Source organism: Salvelinus fontinalis, chromosome 31 (assembly GCF_029448725.1).
Source record: "Salvelinus fontinalis isolate EN_2023a chromosome 31, ASM2944872v1, whole genome shotgun sequence".
Lineage (NCBI taxonomy): Eukaryota > Metazoa > Chordata > Actinopteri > Salmoniformes > Salmonidae > Salvelinus > Salvelinus fontinalis.
The window spans coordinates 16,985,767-17,006,897 of NC_074695.1; the positions used below are offsets into that span (position 1 = coordinate 16,985,767).

General features: G+C 49.2%; 1 protein-coding gene across 2 annotated transcripts in view; it reads left to right on the top strand.

Annotated features, from left to right (window-relative positions):
* Positions 1-6,030: 6,030 nt before the first annotated feature.
* Positions 6,031-21,131, top strand: part of LOC129829671 (serine/threonine-protein kinase receptor R3-like) — a 35,232-nt gene continuing 20,131 nt past the window's right edge. The window contains exons 1-6 of one of the 2 annotated variants that reach the window (XM_055891519.1): positions 6,031-6,838; positions 12,396-12,467; positions 15,049-15,078; positions 15,256-15,492; positions 19,387-19,580; positions 19,770-19,869. In XM_055891519.1, the coding sequence (XP_055747494.1) occupies positions 12,398-12,467; positions 15,049-15,078; positions 15,256-15,492; positions 19,387-19,580; positions 19,770-19,869 (631 nt within the window). In that variant the 5' untranslated portion in view covers positions 6,031-6,838; positions 12,396-12,397. The remainder of the gene's footprint in view (positions 6,839-12,395; positions 12,468-15,048; positions 15,079-15,255; positions 15,493-19,386; positions 19,581-19,769; positions 19,870-21,131) is intronic. The other variant, XM_055891521.1, reaches the window with a different exon arrangement.

The following is a 21,131-nucleotide window of genomic DNA, read 5'->3' on the forward strand; positions in this document are numbered from 1 at the left end:
GCTGGTTCTGAAAGAATGTCGGAAACAACCTCAACCTCTCACAGATTAATTTTGGGAAGGAAAAATACATGCTGCTGATCAAAAATAACAGTTTGCTCTCTCTCTTTGCTAAAACAGTTGATTTGAGGGTTACCAGCTGTGTGTGTATCTGTACACAGCCGAAGAGGATAGATTAAGGGCCATGAGAACAAGAAATTCACATTACTGAGAAGAAAATATCTCACCCACGCTTCAGTGTAATTCAGCGTTCCCATAAAGGAGGCAGCCATATTTGGATCATGGTGGGAGATCAACAGTTCAGTATTAGATAAAGTGTTCCACTGGATCTAGATAGCTACATTTATTAGATTTAGACTGTAGGCCTTGCAGACTTCCTTTTCTAGGATATTTCATAATGACCAAAGCTGGCCAAAATGGTGCAATATTTCCCATAGCTCTAGGTTCGAGCCCTGAATGCTGATTGTCTGACAGTCGTGGTATATCAGACCGTATACCTTGGGTATGACAAAACACGTATTTTTACTGCTCTTATTACGTTGGTAACCAGTTTATATTAGCAATAAGGCACCTCTAGGGTTTGTGGTATATGCCCAATATACCACGGCTAAGGGCTGTGTCCTTGCACTTTGCATTGCGTCGTTGTAAAGGCAGTCATTGTTGTTCTCCCCCTTAGACGAGGAGGAGCATGGATAGGACCAAGATGCGGATTGAGGGAAATAAGCCATCTTTTAATGACAACAGCAAAACAAGACACTACAAAACTACAAAACAACAAATGTGACTAACCTTCAACCGTCCTGTGAGGACACAGGAACAAACACCCACAAAACCCCAGTGAAACCCTGGCTGCCTTAGTATGACTCAATTAGAGACAAATGATACACACCTGTCTCTAATTGAGAATCATACCAGGCCGAACACAAAACCCAAACTAGAAATACAAAACATAGACTGCCCACCCAAAACACACGCCCTGACCATAAACACATACAAAAACAACATAAAACAGGTCAGGACCGTTACAGAACCCCCCCCCTCAAGGTGCGAACGCCGGGCGCACCAGCACAAAGTCCAGGGGAGGGTCTGGGTGGGCGTCTGTCCACGGTGGTGGCTCAGGCTGAGGGCGAGGTCCCCACCCCACCATAATCAATCCCCGCTTCTTTATCCCCCTCCCAATGACCACCCTCCCACTAACACCACCTAAATGAAGGGGCAGCACCGGGATAAGGGGCAGCACCGGGATAAGGGGCAGCACCGGGATAAGGGGCGGCAGGTCCTGGCTGAGGGACTCCGGCAGGTCCTGGCTGAGGGACTCCGGCAGGTCCTGGCTGAGGGACTCCGGCAGGTCCTGGCTGAGGGACTCCGGCAGGTCCTGGCTGAGGGACTCCGGCAGGTCCTGGCTGAGGGACTCCGGCAGGTCCTGGCTGAGGGACTCCGGCAGGTCCTGGCTGAGGGACTCCGGCAGGTCCTGGCTGAGGGACTCCGGCAGGTCCTGGCTGAGGGACTCCGGCAGGTCCTGGCTGAGGGACTCCGGCAGGTCCTGGCTGAGGGACTCCGGCAGGTCCTGGCTGAGGGACTCCGGCAGGTCCTGGCTGAGGGACTCCGGCAGGTCCTGGCTGAGGGACTCCGGCAGGTCCGGGCTGAGGGACTCCGGCAGGTCCGGGCTGAGGGACTCCGGCAGGTCCGGGCTGAGGGACTCCGGCAGGTCCGGGCTGAGGGACTCCGGCAGGTCCGGGCTGAGGGACTCCGGCAGGTCCGGGCTGAGGGACTCCGGCAGGTCCGGGCTGAGGGACTCCGGCAGGTCCTGGCTGAGGGACTCCGGCAGGTCCTGGCTGGACGGCTCTGGCAGGTCCTGGCTGGACGGCTCTGGCAGGTCCTGGCTGGACGGCTCTGGCAGGTCCTGGCTGGACGGCTCTGGCAGGTCCTGGCTGGACGGCTCTGGCAGGTCCTGGCTGGACGGCTCTGGCAGGTCCTGGCTGGACGGCTCTGGCAGGTCCTGGCTGGACGGCTCTGGCAAACTGAGACGCACTATAGGCCTGGTGCGTTGTACCGGAACTGGAGGTACCGGGCTGAGGGCACGCACCTCAGGGCGAGTGCGGGGAACAGGAACTGGGCACACTGGACTCTCGTGGCGCACTCTAGGCCTGGTGCGTGGTACCGGAACTGGAGGTACCGGGCTGGAGACACGCACCATAGGGAGAGTGCGTGGAAGAGGAACAGGGCTCTGGAGATGCACTGGAAGCCTGGTGCGTGGTGTAGGCACTGGTGGTACTGAGCTGGGGTGGGAAGGTGGCGCCGGATATACCGGACCGTGAAGGAGGACACGTGCTCTTGAGCACCGAGCCTCCCCAACCTTACCAGGTTGAATGGTCCCCGTAGCCCTGCCAGTGCGGCGAGGTGGAATAGCCCGCACTGGGCTATGCAGGCGAACCGGGGACACCACCTGTAAGGCTGGTGCCATGTACGCCGGCCCGAGGAGACGTACTGGAGACCAGATACGTTGGGCCGGCTTCATGGCACTCGGCTCGATGCCCAACCTAGCCCTCCCAGTGCGGCAAGGTGGAATAGCCCGCACTGGGCTAAGCACGCGTACTGGGGACACCGTGCGCTTTACCGCATAACACGGTGTCTGACCAGTACGACGCCCTCTTACTCCACGGCAAGCCCGGGGAGTTGGCTCAGGTATCCAACCCGGCTTCGCCACACTCCCCTTTAGCCCCCCCCCCCCCCCAAGAAATTTTTGGGTGAGCCTCTCGGGCTTCCAGCCTCTCCTATGTGCTGCCTCCTCATACCAGCGCTCCTGGGCTGTGGCTGCCTTCCTCTCCTCCCGAGAGCGGCGATTCTCTCCAACCCTTCCCCAGGGTCCCTTTCCGTCCATGATCTCCCAAGACCATTCCTCCTGTGTCCAGTGCTTTAATTCCTTTTCTCTCTCCTCAATCCGCTTGGTCCTGTTATGGTGGGTGTTTCTGTAAAGGCAGTCATTGTTGTTCTCCCCCTTAGACGAGGAGGAGCATGGATAGGACCAAGATGCGGATTGAGGGAAATAAGCCATCTTTTAATGACAACAGCAAAACAAGACACTACAAAACAACAAATGTGACTAACCTTCAACCGTCCTGTGAGGACACAGGAACAAACACCCACAAAACCCCAGTGAAACCCTGGCTGCCTTAGTATGACTCTCAATTAGAGACAAACGATACACACCTGTCTCTAATTGAGAATCATACCAGGCCGAACACAAAACCCAACCTAGAAATACAAAACATAGACTGCCCACCCAAAACACACGCCCTGACCATAAACACATACAAAAACAACATAAAACAGGTCAGGACCGTTACAGTCGTGCATAAGAATAGCCCTTAGACGCGGTATATTGGCCATAATCCCCCACCCCCCCGGGCCTTATTGCTTAATTATAGTATAGGCCTAAACAGTGTGTGTTCAAAAATTGTTTTCATATTTGTTTCTGTAACACTAAAGGGGATGGTGACCGGATACCAATTGCAATACCATGGACAGTGAGTGTGTCATCGCCCATGAGTCAGATCTGCAACCACTGAAGGGTTACGTCCAGTGGGTAGGAGTAGGGATCGATGTGGGACTGGCTGTCTCAGTCAGAGCTGCGTCCTGAATGGCACCCTATTTCCTATATATTCCACTACTTGCTCAATGGGCAAGAAGTACCCTATTCACAAAAGTATAGTGCACTACATAGCAAATATGGTGTCATTTGGGATGGACCTCTGTCTGTCTTGGGGTCCAGTCAGCGTCCTCAGGAAGCGCCATGCTGTTGGACAGCTGCTCTTCTAACGTCCCACTTGGACAGCAACCTCAGGTCAGTATTACTTTGTTAACGGTAAAAAGACAGTGAGCATTACCCCCCACACACACACACACACACACACACACACACACACACACACACACACACACACACACACACACACACACACACACACACACACACACACACACACACACACACACACACACACACACACACACACACACACACACATAGGCCTAATAATCAAGTTATAATTTAAGTTCAAGAGCAAAAATGTTGTCTGCTTGATGCTTTATTATGTGCTGTAGTTATAGCATTTCCAACAGTCTATCTTCAACTCCCACACTGAGAGACACCAAAGCCACATTTGTAACTCTTTAATTGCCGTATTCAGAGAAGCCAGGCTACATGGGGAGAACCAGAGGTCTGCCAGAAACAGGAAAACCACTATGAGAGTACGTTCCAGCCAGACTCTGTTCAAAACCACGATGGGTGGGATAATCTCTGTAGGGTTTATCTTACACTTGAATCAGGAGCAAGTTAGGTTCATAGGCAGGCTACGTACTTTATTGAGAGGGGGCGATGGGGTTGTTTGGGAAGTTATTTCAGAGTGGAAGACTGACGCCTAGTGTTCCAGACCCGAACTTAGTGTTTTCGGTTTTCAGTGAAAGATTTTTGCCCGAGATAAAGCGTCACTGCGCCGCTCTTGAGACGAGACAAATCTGGTCAACTTGGAACGTATCTCTGACATATTTAGGAGGGTTCCCATCAAAGTTTCTTGGATATTCAGTTTAGAGTTTTTTTTATTGGAGCAGAACAGTCTTTTTTTAACAAAAAGTTAAGAGGAGCACCAAAGCATAAATAGCCCCCTGAGCTTGATCCCCATGGAAAGAGTAAAGGATGAGGAAAGATTTTAGGATTCAGTGTTTTATGTCTGACTTGGGACCAGTGGACGTAAAAGTCCAGTTACGTCCGATATGTGTCATAAGAAGGAGAAAAAATAGAAAGGGTTTGATTGAATAAATTATGAATAAAACTATTTTTATTAGATGCGAAGAACTATCTCCAGACCATAAATATCAGTATATAGAATAAACAAACAAGACCAATTAGGAAAAACAAACAGACAAACAAACAGACAAACAAACACCTGTGACTAAAGACTGAGGATACCTCCCAAATGACACCCTATTCCCCATGTAGTGCACTACTTCTGACCAGAGCCCTATGGGCCCTGTTCAATAGGGAATAGGGTGCCATTTGTGATGCACAGAGACTGGGAGTCCTCAGACAGGATGTAAATACTGCAAATCACGGACTGTTGATGCATTTCCATGATGACTCGTGTTTTTTTATAACTCAGAAAAATGGTTGTACAGAAGCATATTTATTTATGACAGGTGATTTCATTCAGGATGTGGTCTTTAGTTTAAAATTAGAAAAGTACTCAACTTCTTTGGAAAGAAATGGCTGTTGGCTGTCAAAGGAAAACAGATTACTCAGACTTTCTCTATTCTATTGAAGTTCATCATATAAACAGGTTTTCTTCTCATCCTCTCTCTGTGCGATTATTGCACAAATAACAAAGACTTTCAGCATAGCCTGGAAAGAAAAGAGACAAACTGGGCAGCCCAAAGAAATAGAATGAGATGTCCTTCTGATTCCTGTGGTGTTGCCTGGCTCTGAAAGAATGCTGAGAACAACCTGGATCTCAACCTCTCACAATTGTAATGTGTGGAAGGAGAAATACATGCTGCTGATGAAAGGAAGAAGAGCATATTGCTCTATCTTCCCATAGACTGTTGGTGTGAGGCCTCCCAGCCATGTAGCAGCTGCACATAGGCCTAACGGATAGATTAAGGACCATCCATGCGAACAAGGAAGGGAATTTATATTACACCAATGAAGAGAGATATCACTCAGGCTTTTTTGTTAGCGAGGGTGACCTGGTTAAAATAGTGAAATATTCCACTAGAGCTCCGACTGTCCTTTTGAGGAGGATATGAGCCTAATATAGTAACATATTCGATACAATGTGTGTTCAAAAATAGTATTTGTTGCTGTAACACAACAGAGGAAGGAGGCCGGATACCAGCTGTAATACCACTGACATCATCATCCATGGGGGTAGCAGTAGGGGTAGGGAGCAAATGTACAGATTGTGTCCCAAATGGCACCCTATTCCCTATATAGTGCAGACCCAAAGCCACATCTGTAACTCTGTAATTGCAGTATTCAGAGACGCCAGGCTACAAGTGCGAAAACCAGAAGAAAAAAGTAGATGCTTGCCAGAAACAGGAAAACTGCTCTGAGAGCACATTCCAGCCAGATCCCTTCCAGGACAATGAGGGGTGGGACAAAATTGTGTATTTAAAATCTCTGTGGGCTTGATATTACGCATGAATCAGGAACAGAGCAAAGTTAGGTTCCTAGGCATTCTACGTAGGATACTTTATCGAGATGAAGATATTAGCTGTTTGAGAAGTTATTTTTATTGTGTTCGTTAAGTTCTTTAAAAGCAGAAGACTGACGTCTAGTAGCCTATGTTCCAGGCTCGAGTTTCGTGTTTTCGGTTTATCAGTGGAAGATTTTAGCCCGAGATACAGGGTCATTGTGTTGCGCTTCAGACGAGACAAATATGTTCAACTTGGACGGACTATATCTCGGACATAAGGATCGCAAATTTTTTGTCAAATATTTTGGAGTTTCAGTTTAGAATCGTTTTTATTGGATGTGTGACATAGTTTTAAGAGACCGAAAAGGTTGAGAAGAACAGTCGGTGTAGTGGCTGATCAGCATCGAAAGGGGAAAGGATGTGGGGAGATTTTAGGTTTGAACATTTGAAACTAAAAGCGTTCACTGAACTCAAAGGTTGACACACGATTGAAGACGTATCTATACATGACTTTTGGGTGTATTTTAATACTTTAAAATATATATTTCGTTTTTAATATGGGACAAACGTGGTGCATTTCCATGGTACACCGGTTGGCTTCCTCGTGAAAAGCAAGAAGAAAGAGAGCTGCGCATAGAAGGAAAAACCAGGTAAAAGTCACATTCAATCTGACATTTGTGACAGCTGTTGCCTATTCGTTTATATTTTTGTCTCGGTGTGGATTGCTTTTCTAATAACTGGGAGCATTTAGTTATTACAAGTATCTGTTGTAGGCTCTGATTTCCTAATATTGTGAGAATGAACAGGTGGATGCTGTTAAATCACGTAGCCTACCTCTAATTAAGCAATAACGCTCGACGAGGTGTGGTATACGGACAATATACCACGGTTAAAGGCTGTTCTTCTGTACGACGCAACGCAGGAGTGCCTGGATACAGCCCTTAGTCGTGCTATATTGGACATATACCACAAACCCCCAAGGTGCCTTATTGCTATTATAAACTGGTTACCAACGTAATTACAACAGTAAACAAAAAAAATTGTGTGATACCCGTGGTATAAGGTCTAATATACCACGGCTTTCAGCCAAACAGCATTCAGGGCTCAAACCACCCGGTTTATAATGCCTAACTGACATATGTCACACCTGGACCACAACGGACAACTCTGAACCACAGCGGCGCTTATTGGATAGAACACCTTCAAATGTTTCCACTCTAGAATGTCTCCAGTAGTGACATTGAGCAGTATCCTTTTCATTTATGGGCTAAGTTAGTGTACACACGGGCTTTTAAATTAAGAAAAAAGTCCTGATATAACCATGTTATCATACTTTAATAATATAGTTGGACATTTACCAGTTTCTCAGTATTTCAAAAACATCTGGAAATATCTTTTGAGAACTAAATATTTATTTGAGAACTTCTCTTTCGAATTAAAGGAATGGAGGACAAAGAAGCAGAGAAGAAATGTGTAAGATAAACATGACTTCTACATGTTAACTATTCATACCAAGATAAAGCACGGTTCAGGTTACAGAACAGAACATTGCAATACATGGGCCGTTATTGAGTCTATTGAAAGCAAAAGCCAGAGCCCATATTGATAAGGCAGTGTCAGAGTAACAGTCCTGCCGATCTAAGACCAGGTTTGCCTTTTAGATAATAATGAATATGAACGGGGGACATGATCCTAGATCAAGGGCCTCATTCATAAGGCGTCTCAGAGTAGGAGTGCTGATCTAGGATCAGGTCCCCCGTCCATGTAATCTTATTCATTAAGATCTAAACTGTTCCTGGATCATCACTCCTACTCAACACTTAATCTTTCCCATCATCAGTAATCTTTTAAGGTGTTGTGTGGGCTATTATGATGAGCCATGGTGGAGGCCATCTGTAGTAGAGGAGCCAGGTGTGGTTAACTGTACCAGGGAGCCAGGTGTGGTTAACTGTACCAGGGAGGCAGGTGTGGTTAACTGTACCAGGGAGCCAGGTGTGGTTAACTGTACCAGGGAGCCAGGTGTGGTTAACTGTACCAGGGAGCCAGGTGTGGTTAACTGTACCAGGGAGCCAGGTGTGGTTAATTGTGACAAGGAGCCAGGTGTGGTTAACTGTACCAGGGAGGCAGGTGTGGTTAAATTTACCAGGGAGGCAGGTGTGGTTAACTGTACCAGGGAGCCAGGTGTGGTTAACTGTACCAGGGAGCCAGGTGTGGTTAATTGTGACAAGGAGCCAGGTGTGGTTAACTGTACCAGGGAGCCAGGTGTGGTTAATTGTGACAAGGAGCCAGGTGTGGTTAACTGTACCAGGGAGCCAGGTGTGGTTAATTGTGACAAGGAGCCAGGTGTGGTTAACTGTACCAGGGAGCCAGGTGTGGTTAACTGTACCAGGGAGGCAGGTGTGGTTAATTGTGACAAGGAGCCAGGTGTGGTTAATTGTGACAAGGAGCCAGGTGTGGTTAACTGTACCAGGGAGGCAGGTGTGGTTAACTGTACCAGGGAGCCAGGTGTGGTTAACTGTACCAGGGAGGCAGGTGTGGTTAACTGTACCAGGGAGGCAGGTGTGGTTAACTGTACCAGGGAGCCAGGTGTGGTTAACTGTACCAGGGAGGCAGGTGTGGTTAACTGTACCAGGGAGGCAGGTGTGGTTAATTGTGACAAGGAGCCAGGTGTGGTTAACTGTACCAGGGAGCCAGGTGTGGTTAATTGTGACAAGGAGCCAGGTGTGGTTAACTGTACCAGGGAGGCAGGTGTGGTTAACTGTACCAGGGAGCCAGGTGTGGTTAACTGTACCAGGGAGCCAGGTGTGGTTAACTGTACCAGGGAGGCAGGTGTGGTTAATTGTGACAAGGAGCCAGGTGTGGTTAACTGTACCAGGGAGCCAGGTGTGGTTAATTGTGACAAGGAGCCAGGTGTGGTTAACTGTACCAGGGAGCCAGGTGTGGTTAACTGTACCAGGGAGGCAGGTGTGGTTAATTGTGACAAGGAGCCAGGTGTGGTTAATTGTGACAAGGAGCCAGGTGTGGTTAATTGTGACAAGGAGCCAGGTGTGGTTAACTGTACCAGGGAGGCAGGTGTGGTTAACTGTACCAGGGAGGCAGGTGTGGTTAACTGTACCAGGGAGGCAGGTGTGGTTAATTGTGACAAGGAGCCAGGTGTGGTTAATTGTGACAAGGAGCCAGGTGTGGTTAACTGTACCAGGGAGCCAGGTGTGGTTAACTGTACCAGGGAGGCAGGTGTGGTTAACTGTACCAGGGAGGCAGGTGTGGTTAACTGTACCAGGGAGGCAGGTGTGGTTAATTGTGACAAGGAGCCAGGTGTGGTTAACTGTACCAGGGAGGCAGGTGTGGTTAATTGTGACAAGGAGCCAGGTGTGGTTAACTGTACCAGGGAGGCAGGTGTGGTTAACTGTACCAGGGAGGCAGGTGTGGTTAACTGTACCAGGGAGGCAGGTGTGGTTAACTGTACCAGGGAGGCAGGTGTGGTTAATTGTGACAAGGAGCCAGGTGTGGTTAACTGTACCAGGGAGCCAGGTGTGGTTAACTGTACCAGGGAGGCAGGTGTGGTTAACTTTACCAGGGAGCCAGATGTTTATTTATTTATTTTATTTTACCGTTATTTTACCAGGTAAGTTGACTGAGAACACGTTCTCATTTGCAGCAACGACCTGGGGAATAGTTACAGGGGAGAGGAGGGGGATGAATGAGCCAATTGTAAACTGGGGATTATTAGGTGACCATGATGGTTTGAGGGCCAGATTGGGAATTTAGCCAGGACACCGGGGTTAACACCCCTACTCTTACGATAAGTGCCATGGGATCTTTAATGACCTCAGAGAGTCAGGACACCCGTTTAACGTCCCATCCGAAAGACGGCACCCTACACAGGGCAGTGTCCCCAATCACTGCCCTGGGGCATTGGGATATTTTTTAGACCAGAGGAAAGAGTGCTTTCTACTGGCCCTCCAACACCACTTCCAGCAGCATCTGGTCTCCCATCCAGGGCCTGACCAGGACCAACCCTGCTTAGCTTCAGAAGCAAGCCAGTAGTGGTATGCAGGGGGTATGCTGCTAACTTGGTACAGTTAACCACACCTGCCTCCCTGGTAAATTTAACCACACCTGGCTCCCTGGTAAAGTTAATAACCACACCTGCCTCCCTGGTAAAGTTAACCACACCTGCCTCCCTGGTACAGTTAACTGTGACAGGGAGCCAGATGGGGTTTTAACTGTGACAGGGAGCCAGGCTCTGTTTGCAAATCCCTTGAAGTATTCTGTTTCCATTTATCATGTTGGTTTAAGCATGGGAGTATAGAGGAGAGCTGATTCTACCTCACATGTTAGAGAGAACATACACAATGTATGAGTCCCAAATGGCACCCTATCCCCTACACAGTGCACTACTTTTGACTGGAGTCCTATGGGTCCTGGTCAAAAGTAGTGCACTATATAGGGAATAAGGTGCCATTTGGGATGTACACAGTAATTGAACCTACAGACAGACCACTAAGCCTTGCTTTGCCATGTCTGTCTACTGCAGATACAATTAGACATACCAGACCAGACTCCCAGTCTCTCTCTCATCATAACAAGCTCTGAGTCACAACAATCACAGGATTAAAGCTGTAAAGACTTTACTAATCAACAGGTACTGAACATACAATCATGGATATCTGTGGGGAAATAATATTAGCTGAATGACAAAGATTATTCTGTCATCTGATCCTACACAATAAATCGTCTTACAAAGTTAAATACATCGGTCCAGTTGTTTAGTCCTATAGTGGCCCAATGGAGGAGAATGCTGCTGTTGCCTCCACTGGTTCCTTTCATTCCCCCACCACAACATCTACACTGTGTAATCCAGATGGAACTTTCCTTCCCCCACCACAACATCTACACTGTGTAATCCAGATGGAACTTTCATTCCCCCACCACAACATCTACACTATGTAATCCAGATGGAACTTTCATTCCCCCACCACAACATCTACACTGTGTAATCCAGAGGGAACTTTCCTTCCCCCACCACTACAACATCTACACTGTGTAATCCAGATGGAACTTTCCTTCCCCCACCACCACAACATCTACACTGTGTAATCCAGAGGGAACTTTCATTCCCCCACCACCACAACATCTACACTGTGTAATCCAGAGGGAACTTTCATTCCCCAACCACCACAACATCTACAGTATGTGCCTACACTCTAGCCTCTCTAGCTTGCGTGACCCACAGAAGTGCAGACCTGAACAATGAGCATCCCCCCCACATACACACACACAATGAGCCGACCTGAGTCTCCCTATGTGGCGGGCCAGCCAGGGTGTGGCCTCTCAATGGCAGCAAACATTGCAACTGACTGGCCTGAGTCTTGGCCGGGGTAGTTACACACACACACACACACACACACACACACACACACACACACACACACACACACACACACACACACACACACACACACACACCTAGACACTCACAGACTCACAGACTCACAGACAAACTCACAGACTCACACACAGAGAGACAGACACACTCACACAAAGAGACACACACATAGACACACACACAGAGAGACAGACACACTCACACACACACAGACACAGGGGCTGGACACACACAAAGCCCCCTCTCCCATCACCTACTGTAATTACAGAGCGGTCAGACTGACTGGACCCTGGGCCTGGCACTCGCTCTGTTATTGTTTTTGACCTCATAACTTCCTCTGCTGACAGACTGGTGCTGTATGACTCCGACCACCAGCTGGGGCCCATGTTGTCATAACGTTAGCTGGAAACCAAATTGGGGACTCCATTGGAAGGTTGTAGGAAAGTTGACTGTTTGCTGGGCTAGAGCTGCATGGATCTGGCTGCATCGGGTTCCATTTGGTGTTCTTTTTGGCAGACATGCCCACTCAGCTCAGCCACCGCAGCCAGGCCTGGCTGTCACACTCAGACAGAGAGAGTGGGAGGACTGAGAGAGAGAGTGAGAGAGGAGAGAATAGAGAGATAGATATTGAGAGAGCGAGAGAGAGGGGAAATGGGAGGAAACCTAGAAGTTGACGTTCATTGTGAAGCTGCGTAGGAGCTTATGAAACTGCATGTGAGAGAGAACTGTGTGTTCCAAGACTCTTTCTTTGAGTCTCTAAAAGCCTTAAACAAAGCATAATCACTGCAGCTCTAATTGTTGTCTTGTCTCTCTGACAGAGATGGGGGGTGCTGCCATGCTCACAGTGCTGCTAGCTGGGATGTGCCTGTGGACCTCCACCGCTCATGCAGGTAATTCAACAAAGGTGATGTGTGTGTGTTTGTATCTTTAGGTGTGCTAGCTTACATAATCACAAGTGTGTTTGTGTGGTTTTTTTTATCTTTGTGTATTTGTGTCTGTCCTTTAGTGTGTTTATGTGTATCTGAGTGTAAGTGAGTGTGTTGCTGCTGGGGAATCAGCTGGCTGCAGATGTGTGTGTACTGTAGATGAGAAGTGCTCGTTGTCGTACGGTAGTGAAACAACAGAGAAAGGAAGTGTGGGTGTTCCTGCTTTGTCCGTGTACGAGTGATGCTGCTGAGACCCCTGACCTGTTGGCCTCAGGGAGAGAGAGAACCCTCCCAGGGAGAGAGAGAAACCCCCCTCAGGGAGAGAGAGAAACCCCCCTCAGGGAGAGAGAGAAACTCCCCCAGGGAGAGAGAGAAACCCCCCCCAGGGAGAGAGAGAGAAACCCCCCCAGGGAGAGAGAGAAACCCCCCTCAGGGAGAGAGAGAAACCCCCCTCAGGGAGAGAGAGAAACCCCCCTCAGGGAGGGAGAGAAACCCCCCTCAGGGAGAGAGAGAAACCCCCCTCAGGGAGAGAGAGAAGCCCCATCAGGGAGAGAGAGAAACCCTCTCAGGGAGATAGAGAAACCCCATCAGGGAGAGAGAGAAACCCCCCCAGGGAGAGAGAGGGAAACCCCCTCAGGGAGAGAGAGAAACCCCCCTCAGGGAGAGAGAGAAACCCCCCTCAGGGAGAGAGAGAAACCCCCCTCAGGGAGAGAGAGAAACCCCCCCAGGGAGAGAGAGAAACGCCCCCAGGGAGAGAGAGAAACCCCCCTCAGGGAGAGAGAGAAACCCCCCCTCAGGGAGAGGGAGAACCCCCCCCCAGGGAGAGAGAGAATCCCCTTCAGGGAAAGAGAGAAACCCCCCTCGGGGAGAGAGAACCCCCCCAGGGAGAGAGAGAAACGCCCCCAGGGAGAGAGAGAACCCCCCCAGGGGGAGAGAGAAACCCCCCTCGGGGAGAGAGAGAAACCTCCTCAGGAAGATAGAGAAACCCCCCTCAGGGAGAGAGAGAAACCCCCCTCAGGGAGAGAGAGAAACCCCCTCAGGAAGATAGAGAACCCCCCCCCCCCCCCAGGGAGATAGAGAAACCCCCCTCAGGGAGAGAGAGAATCCCCCCTCAGGGAGAGAGAGAAACCCCCCCAGGGAGAGAGAAACCCCCCTCAGGGAGAGGGAGAACCCCCCCCCAGGGAGAGAGAGAATCCCCTTCAGGGAAAGAGAGAAACCCCCCTCGGGGAGAGAGAGAAACCTCCTCAGGAAGATAGAGAAACCCCCCTCAGGGAGAGAGAGAAACCCCCCTCAGGGAGAGAGAGAAACCCCCTCAGGAAGATAGAGAACCCCCCCCCCCCAGGGAGATAGAGAAACCCCCCTCAGGGAGAGAGAGAATCCCCCCTCAGGGAGAGAGAGAAACCCCCCCAGGGAGAGAGAAACCCCCCTCAGGGAGAGAGAGAAACCCCCCAGGGAGAGAGAAACCCCCCTCAGGGAGAGAGAGAACCCCCCCAGGGAGATAGAGAAACCCCCCTCAGGGAGAGAGAGAATCCCCCCTCAGGGAGAGAGAGAAACCCCCCCAGGGAGAGAGAAACCCCCCTCAGGGAGAGAGAGAAACCCCCCAGGGAGAGAGAAACCCCCCTCAGGGAGAGAGAGAACCCCCCCAGGGAGATAGAGAAACCCCCCTCAGGGAGAGAGAGAAAGCCCCCTCAGGGAGAGAGAGAAACCCCCCCAGGGAGAGAGAAACCCCCCTCAGGGAGAGAGAGAAACCCCCCCAGGGAGAGAGAACCCCCCCCCCCCCCAGGGAGAGAGAGAACCCCCCCCCCAGGGAGATAGAGAAACCCCCACAGGGAGAGAGAAACCCCCCTCAGGGAGAGAGAGAAATCCCCCCAGGGAGAGAGAGAAACCCCCCTCAGGGAGAGAGAGAAACCCCCCCAGGGAGAGAGAAAATCCCCTCAGGGAGAGAGAGAACCCCCCCCCCCCCCCCCCCCAGGGAGAGAGAGAAACCCCCCTCAGGGAGAGAGAGAACCCCCCCAGGGAGAGAGAGAAACCCCCCCTCAGGGAGAGAGAGAAACCCCCCCCAGGGAGAGAGAGAACCCCCCCCCCCCAGGGAGAGAGAGAAACCCCCCCCAGGGAGAGAGAGAAACCCCCCTCAGGGAGAGAGAGAAACCCCCCCCAGGGAGAGAGAGAAACCCCCCTCAGGGAGAGAGAGAAACCCCCCTCAGGGAGAGAGAGAAACCCTCCCCCCCAGGGAGAGAGAGAACCCCCCCCCCCCCCCCCCCCCCCCCAGGGAGAGAGAGAAACCCCCCCCCAGGGAGAGAGAGAAACCCCCCTCAGGGAGAGAGAAACCCCCCCAGGGAGCGAGAGAAACCCCCCCAGGGAGAGAGAAACCCCCCTCAGGGAGAGAGAGAAGCCCCCCCCAAGGAGAGAGAAACATAGCCTCAAGCCCAGGCCTAGCCTCAGGCCCAGCCCCAGGCCTATTCTCAGGCCCAGCCCCAGGCCTAGCCTCAGCCTCATGCCCACCAAACCTGGAGTTTCTCTCACCACTGTTTTTTATATTTTGCAGATCAGTCATCCGTGGGGTCATCATCAGAGGGTAAATTTGTTTCTGTGTAATATTGTGAACCACAGTTACTCTATAGAGCTGTGTTACTGTTTATTATAAATCTGTCCTGTGCCTTTATGTTCACGTTTGTGTGTGCTTGTGTGTGTGCGAGCATGTGTTTGTGCATACTTACACAGCACACACACTCAGTGGTTCCCTCTCCCCCAGGCCCTGACGACAGCGCCAACCTTCTGTGTACATGTGAGAACAACAAGGGGACATGCAGGAACGGCACCTGTAGGGGTGACTACTGCTTCTACACCAAGGTGCATGGCAGAGAGGAGAGGGGCTGCTTCCAGAGGGACCACTATAAGGAACAGTGTTACACCAGCTTCCAGGGACTGTACGTCCTCTGCTGCTCCAACAACCTCTGTAACGTCAACACCACCGCTCCCCCAGACCCAGGTCAGAACACTGGATATACATGTTCTTTAGTCTAGAACCCCCTCTCTGTAACGTCAACATCTCCGCTCCACCAGACCCAGGTCAGAACACTGGAGATACATGTTCTTTAGTCTAGAACCCCCTCTCTGTAATGTCAACAGCTCCGCTCCACCAGACCCAGGTCAGAACACTGGAGATACATGTTCTTTAGACTAGAACCCCCTCTCTGCAACGTCAACAGCTCCGCTCCACCAGACCCAGGTCAGAACACTGGAGATACATGTTCTTTAGACTAGAACCCTCTCTCTGTAACGTCAACACCACCGCTCCACCAGACCCAGGTCAGAACACTGGAGATACATGTTCTTTAGTCTAGAACCCCCTCTCTGTAATGTCAACAGCTCCGCTCCACCAGACCTAGGTCAGAACACTGGAGACACATGTTCTTTAGACTAGAACCCCCTCTCTGTAATGTCAACAGCTCCGCTCCACCAGACCCAGGTCAGAACACTGGAGATACATGTTCTTTAGTCTAGAACCCCCTCTCTGTAATGTCAACAGCTCCGCTCCACCAGACCCAGGTCAGAACACTGGAGATACATGTTCTTTAGTCTAGAACCCTCTCTCTGTAATGTCAACAGCTCCGCTCCACCAGACCCAGGTCAGAACACTGGAGATACATGTTCTTTAGACTAGAACCCCCTCTCTGTAATGTCAACAACTCCGCTCCACCAGACCCAGGTCAGAACACTGCATCTACTCTAGAAGCCTCTCCAACAGTGTAGAACCCCTTATGGCATGTCTGGTCTCATATAAGGTCCATACTTCCCCTCTAAAATCAGGGACTGATTCAGACCCGAAACACTCTCTCGTCAGTCAGTGACTTGAATCAATCAATTAACTACCAGACAGAAAATGAGACCAGCAGTCAAACTTGAGGCTCATATTTCAGTAGTTCTATTATGGAACAACTCCTCTGGGAGTCTGACTAACAGGGCAGTGTCATACAGAACTCTCTGGGAGTCTGACTAACAGGGCAGTGTCATACAGAACTCTCTGGGAGTCTGACTAACAGGGCAGTGTCATACAGAACTCTCTGGGAGTCTGACTAACAGGGCAGTGTCATACAGAACTCTCTGTGAGTCTGACTAACAGGGCAGTGTCATACAGAACTCTCTGGGAGTCTGACTAACAGGGCAGTGTCATACAGAACTCTCTGGGAGTCTGCCTAACAGGGCAGTGTCATACAGAACTCTCTGGGAGTCTGCCTAACAGGGCAGTGTCATACAGAACTCTCTGGGAGTCTGCCTAACAGGGCAGTGTCATACAGAACTCTCTGGGAGTCTGACTAACAGGGCAGTGTCATACAGAACTCTCAGGGAGTCTGTCTAACAGGGCAGTGTCATACAGAACTCTCTGGGAGTCTGACTAACAGGGCAGTGTCAGACAGAACTCTCTTGGAGTCTGACTAACAGGGCAGTGTCATACAGAACTCTCTGGGAGTCTGCCTAACAGGGCAGTGTCATACAGAACTCTCTGGGAGTCTGACTAACAGGGCAGTGTCATACAGAACTCTCTGGGAGTCTGCCTAACAGGGCAGTGTCAGACAGAACTCTCTTGGAGTCTGACTAACAGGGCAGTGTCATACAGAACTCTCTGGGAGTCTGACTAACAGGGCAGTGTCATACAGAACTCTCTGGGAGTCTGCCTAACAGGGCAGTGTCATACAGAACTCTCTGGGAGTCTGCCTACAGTGCAGTGTCATACAGAACTCTCTGGGAGTCTGCCTAACAGGGCAGTGTCATACAGAACTCTCAGGGAGTCTGCCTAACAGGGCAGTGTCATACAGAACTCTCTGGGAGTCTGCCTAACAGGGCAGTGTCATGCAGAACTCTCTGGGAGTCTGACTAACATGGCAGTGTCATACAGAACTCTCTGGGAGTCTGCCTAACAGGGCAGTGTCATACAGAACTCTCTGGGAGTCTGACTAACAGGGCAGTGTCATACAGAACTCTCAGGGAGTCTGCCTAACAGGGCAGTGTCATACAGAACTCTCTGGGAGTCTGACTAACAGGGCAGTGTCAGACAGAACTCTCTTGGAGTCTGACTAACAGGGCAGTGTCATACAGAACTCTCTGGGAGTCTGCCTAACAGGGCAGTGTCATACAGAACTCTCTGGGAGTCTGCCTAACAGGGCAGTGTCATACAGAACTCTCTGGGAGTCTGACTAACAGGGCAGTGTCATACAGAACTCTCTGGGAGTCTGCCTAACAGGGCAGTGTCATGCAGAACTCTCTGGGAGTCTGACTAACAGGGCAGTGTCATACAGAACTCTCTGGGAGTCTGCCTAACAGGGCAGTGTCATACAGAACTCTCTGGGAGTCTGACTAACAGGGCAGTGTCATACAGAACTCTCAGGGAGTCTGCCTAACAGGGCAGTGTCATACAGAACTCTCTGGGAGTCTGACTAACAGGGCAGTGTCAGACAGAACTCTCTTGGAGTCTGACTAACAGGGCAGTGTCATACAGAACTCTCTGGGAGTCTGCCTAACAGGGCAGTGTCATACAGAACTCTCTGGGAGTCTGCCTAACAGGGCAGTGTCATACAGAACTCTCTGGCAGTCTGACTAACAGGGCAGTGTCATACAGAACTCTCTGGGAGTCTGCCTAACAGTGCAGTGTCATACAGAACTCTCTGGGAGTCTGACTAACAGGGCAGTGTCATACAGAACTCTCTGGGAGTCTGCCTACAGTGCAGTGTCATACAGAACTCTCTGGGAGTCTTCCTAACAGGGCAGTGTCATACAGAACTCTCAGGGAGTCTGCCTAACAGGGCAGTGTCATACAGAACTCTCTGGGAGTCTGCCTAACAGGGCAGTGTCATGCAGAACTCTCTGGGAGTCTGACTAACAGGGCAGTGTCATACAGAACTCTCTGGGAGTCTGCCTAACAGGGCAGTGTCATACAGAACTCTCTGGGAGTCTGACTAACAGGGCAGTGTCATACAGAACTCTCAGGGAGTCTGCCTAACAGGGCAGTGTCATACAGAACTCTCTGGGAGTCTGACTAACAGGGCAGTGTCAGACAGAACTCTCTTGGAGTCTGCCTAACAGGGCAGTGTCATACAGAACTCTCTGGGAGTCTGCCTAACAGGGCAGTGTCATACAGAACTCTCTGGGAGTCTGCCTAACAGGGCAGTGTCATACAGAACTCTCTGGGAGTCTGACTAACAGGGCAGTGTCATACAGAACTCTCTGGGAGTCTGCCTAACAGTGCAGTGTCATACAGAACTCTCTGGGAGTCTGCCTAACAGTGCAGTGTCATACAGAACTCTCTGGGAGTCTGACTAACAGGGCAGTGTCATACAGAACTCTCAGGGAGTCTGCCTAACAGGGCAGTGTCATACAGAACTCTCTGGGAGTCTGCCTAACAGGGCAGTGTCATACAGAACTCTCTGGGAGTCTGACTAACAGGGCAGTGTCATGCAGAACTCTCTGGGAGTCTGCCTAACAGGGCAGTGTCATGCAGAACTCTCTGGGAGTCTGCCTAACAGGGCAGTGTCATACAGAACTCTCTGGGAGTCTGCCTAACAGGGCAGTGTCATACAGAACTCTCTGGGAGTCTGACTAACAGGGCAGTGTCATACAGAACTCTCTGGGAGTCTGCCTAACAGGGCAGTGTCATACAGAACTCTCTGGGAGTCTGCCTAACAGGGCAGTGTCATACAGAACTCTCTGGGAGTCTGACTAACAGGGCAGTGTCATACAGAACTCTCTGGGAGTCTGCCTAACAGGGCAGTGCCATACAGGCCTCTGATTCCCCCTGGTGGCTGTTGGTGGGCTTTTATATCAAAATCATCTTGTCTTTCTGCTATTCCCTCTTACCTGTATGACTCTGTGTGTGTCGACTGTCCAGCAGTTGAGCCTACGGGGGAGGGGAACGGTATGACTCTGCTGGTGGCTGTCCCCCTGCTGCTGCTCCTCTCTGTGGGTGTGTGTGGCCTGGTGTTGTGGCTCTGCTCTAGATCACATCACCACAGGCTTGGCTACAACAAGGACCATGCCATCACCATGCTCAAGGTCCCCAGTGGGGCAGATCCCACCTATGGGGTAAGAATGGAATTGAATATAATTGTATTGATACACAAGAGGACATGTAGATGTCACAGAATCAGTAACAAGATCACTGCCCTTTTAGCAATAATATTGGTACTTAAAGTATATTATGAAATTGCTACGTGACAACAAGTGGCAGGTGACTGTGATCCTTGATGTGTGTGACTCTCTCTGTGTCTGCAGGATGTCTTTGATGAGTTCTGTACCTCAGGCAGTGGGACTGGTCTGCCATACCTGGTACAGAGGACCATGGCTCGACAGATCTCTCTGGTCGAGTGCATCGGTAAAATACTCTTCTTCATTCTCACTCCCTCCTTTATGTCTCTCAGTGCCTTACTCAAACTCACTCGTTCATGTACCAATATGTTATGGAGTTTATGTACCAATAGGTTATGTTGTTTATGTACCAATAGGTTATGGAGTTTATGTACCAATATGTTATGTTGTTTATGTACCAATATGTTATGGAGTTTATGTACCAATATGTTATGGAGTTTGTGTACCAATAGGTTATGGAGTTTATGTACCAATAGGTTATGGAGTTTATGTACCAATAGGTTATGTTGTTTATGTACCAATAGGTTATGGAGTTTATGTACCAATATGTTATGTTGTTTATGTACCAATAGGTTATGGAGTTTATGTACCAATAGGTTATGGAGTTTATGTACCAATAGGTTATGGAGTTTATGTACCAATAGGTTATGTTGTTTATGTACCAATAGGTTATGGAGTTTATGTACCAATAGGTTATGGAGTTTATGTACCAATAGGTTATGTTGTTTATGTACCAATAGGTTATGGAGTTTATGTACCAATAGGTTATGGAGTTTATGTACCAATAGGTTATGGAGTTTATGTACCAATAGGTTATGTTGTTTATGTACCAATAGGTTATGGAGTTTATGTACCAATAGGTTATGGAGTTTATGTACCAATATGTTATGGAGTTTATGTACCAATATGTTATGGAGTTTATGTACCAATATGTTATGTTGTTTATGTACCAATAGGTTATGGAGTTTATGTACCAATAGGTTATGGAGTTTATGTACCAATAGGTTATGGAGTTTATGTACCAATAGGTTATGTTGTTTATGTACCAATAGGTTATGGAGTTTATGTACCAATAGGTTATGGAGTTTATGTACCAATATGTTATGGAGTTTATGTACCAATAGGTTATGGAGTTTATGTACCAATAGGTTATGGAGTTTATGTACCAATAGGTTATGGAGTTTATGTACCAATATGTTATGTTGTTTATGTACCAATATGTTATGTTGTTTATGTACCAATAGGTTATGTTGTTTATGTACCAATATGTTATGTTGTTTATGTACCAATATGTTATGTTGTTTATGTACCAATATGTTATGGAGTTTATGTACCAATATGTTATGGAGTTTATGTACCAATAGGTTATGGAGTTTATGTACCAATATGTTATGGAGTTTATGTACCAATATGTTATGTTGTTTATGTACCAATATGTTATGTTGTTTATGTACCAATAGGTTATGTTGTTTATGTACCAATATGTTA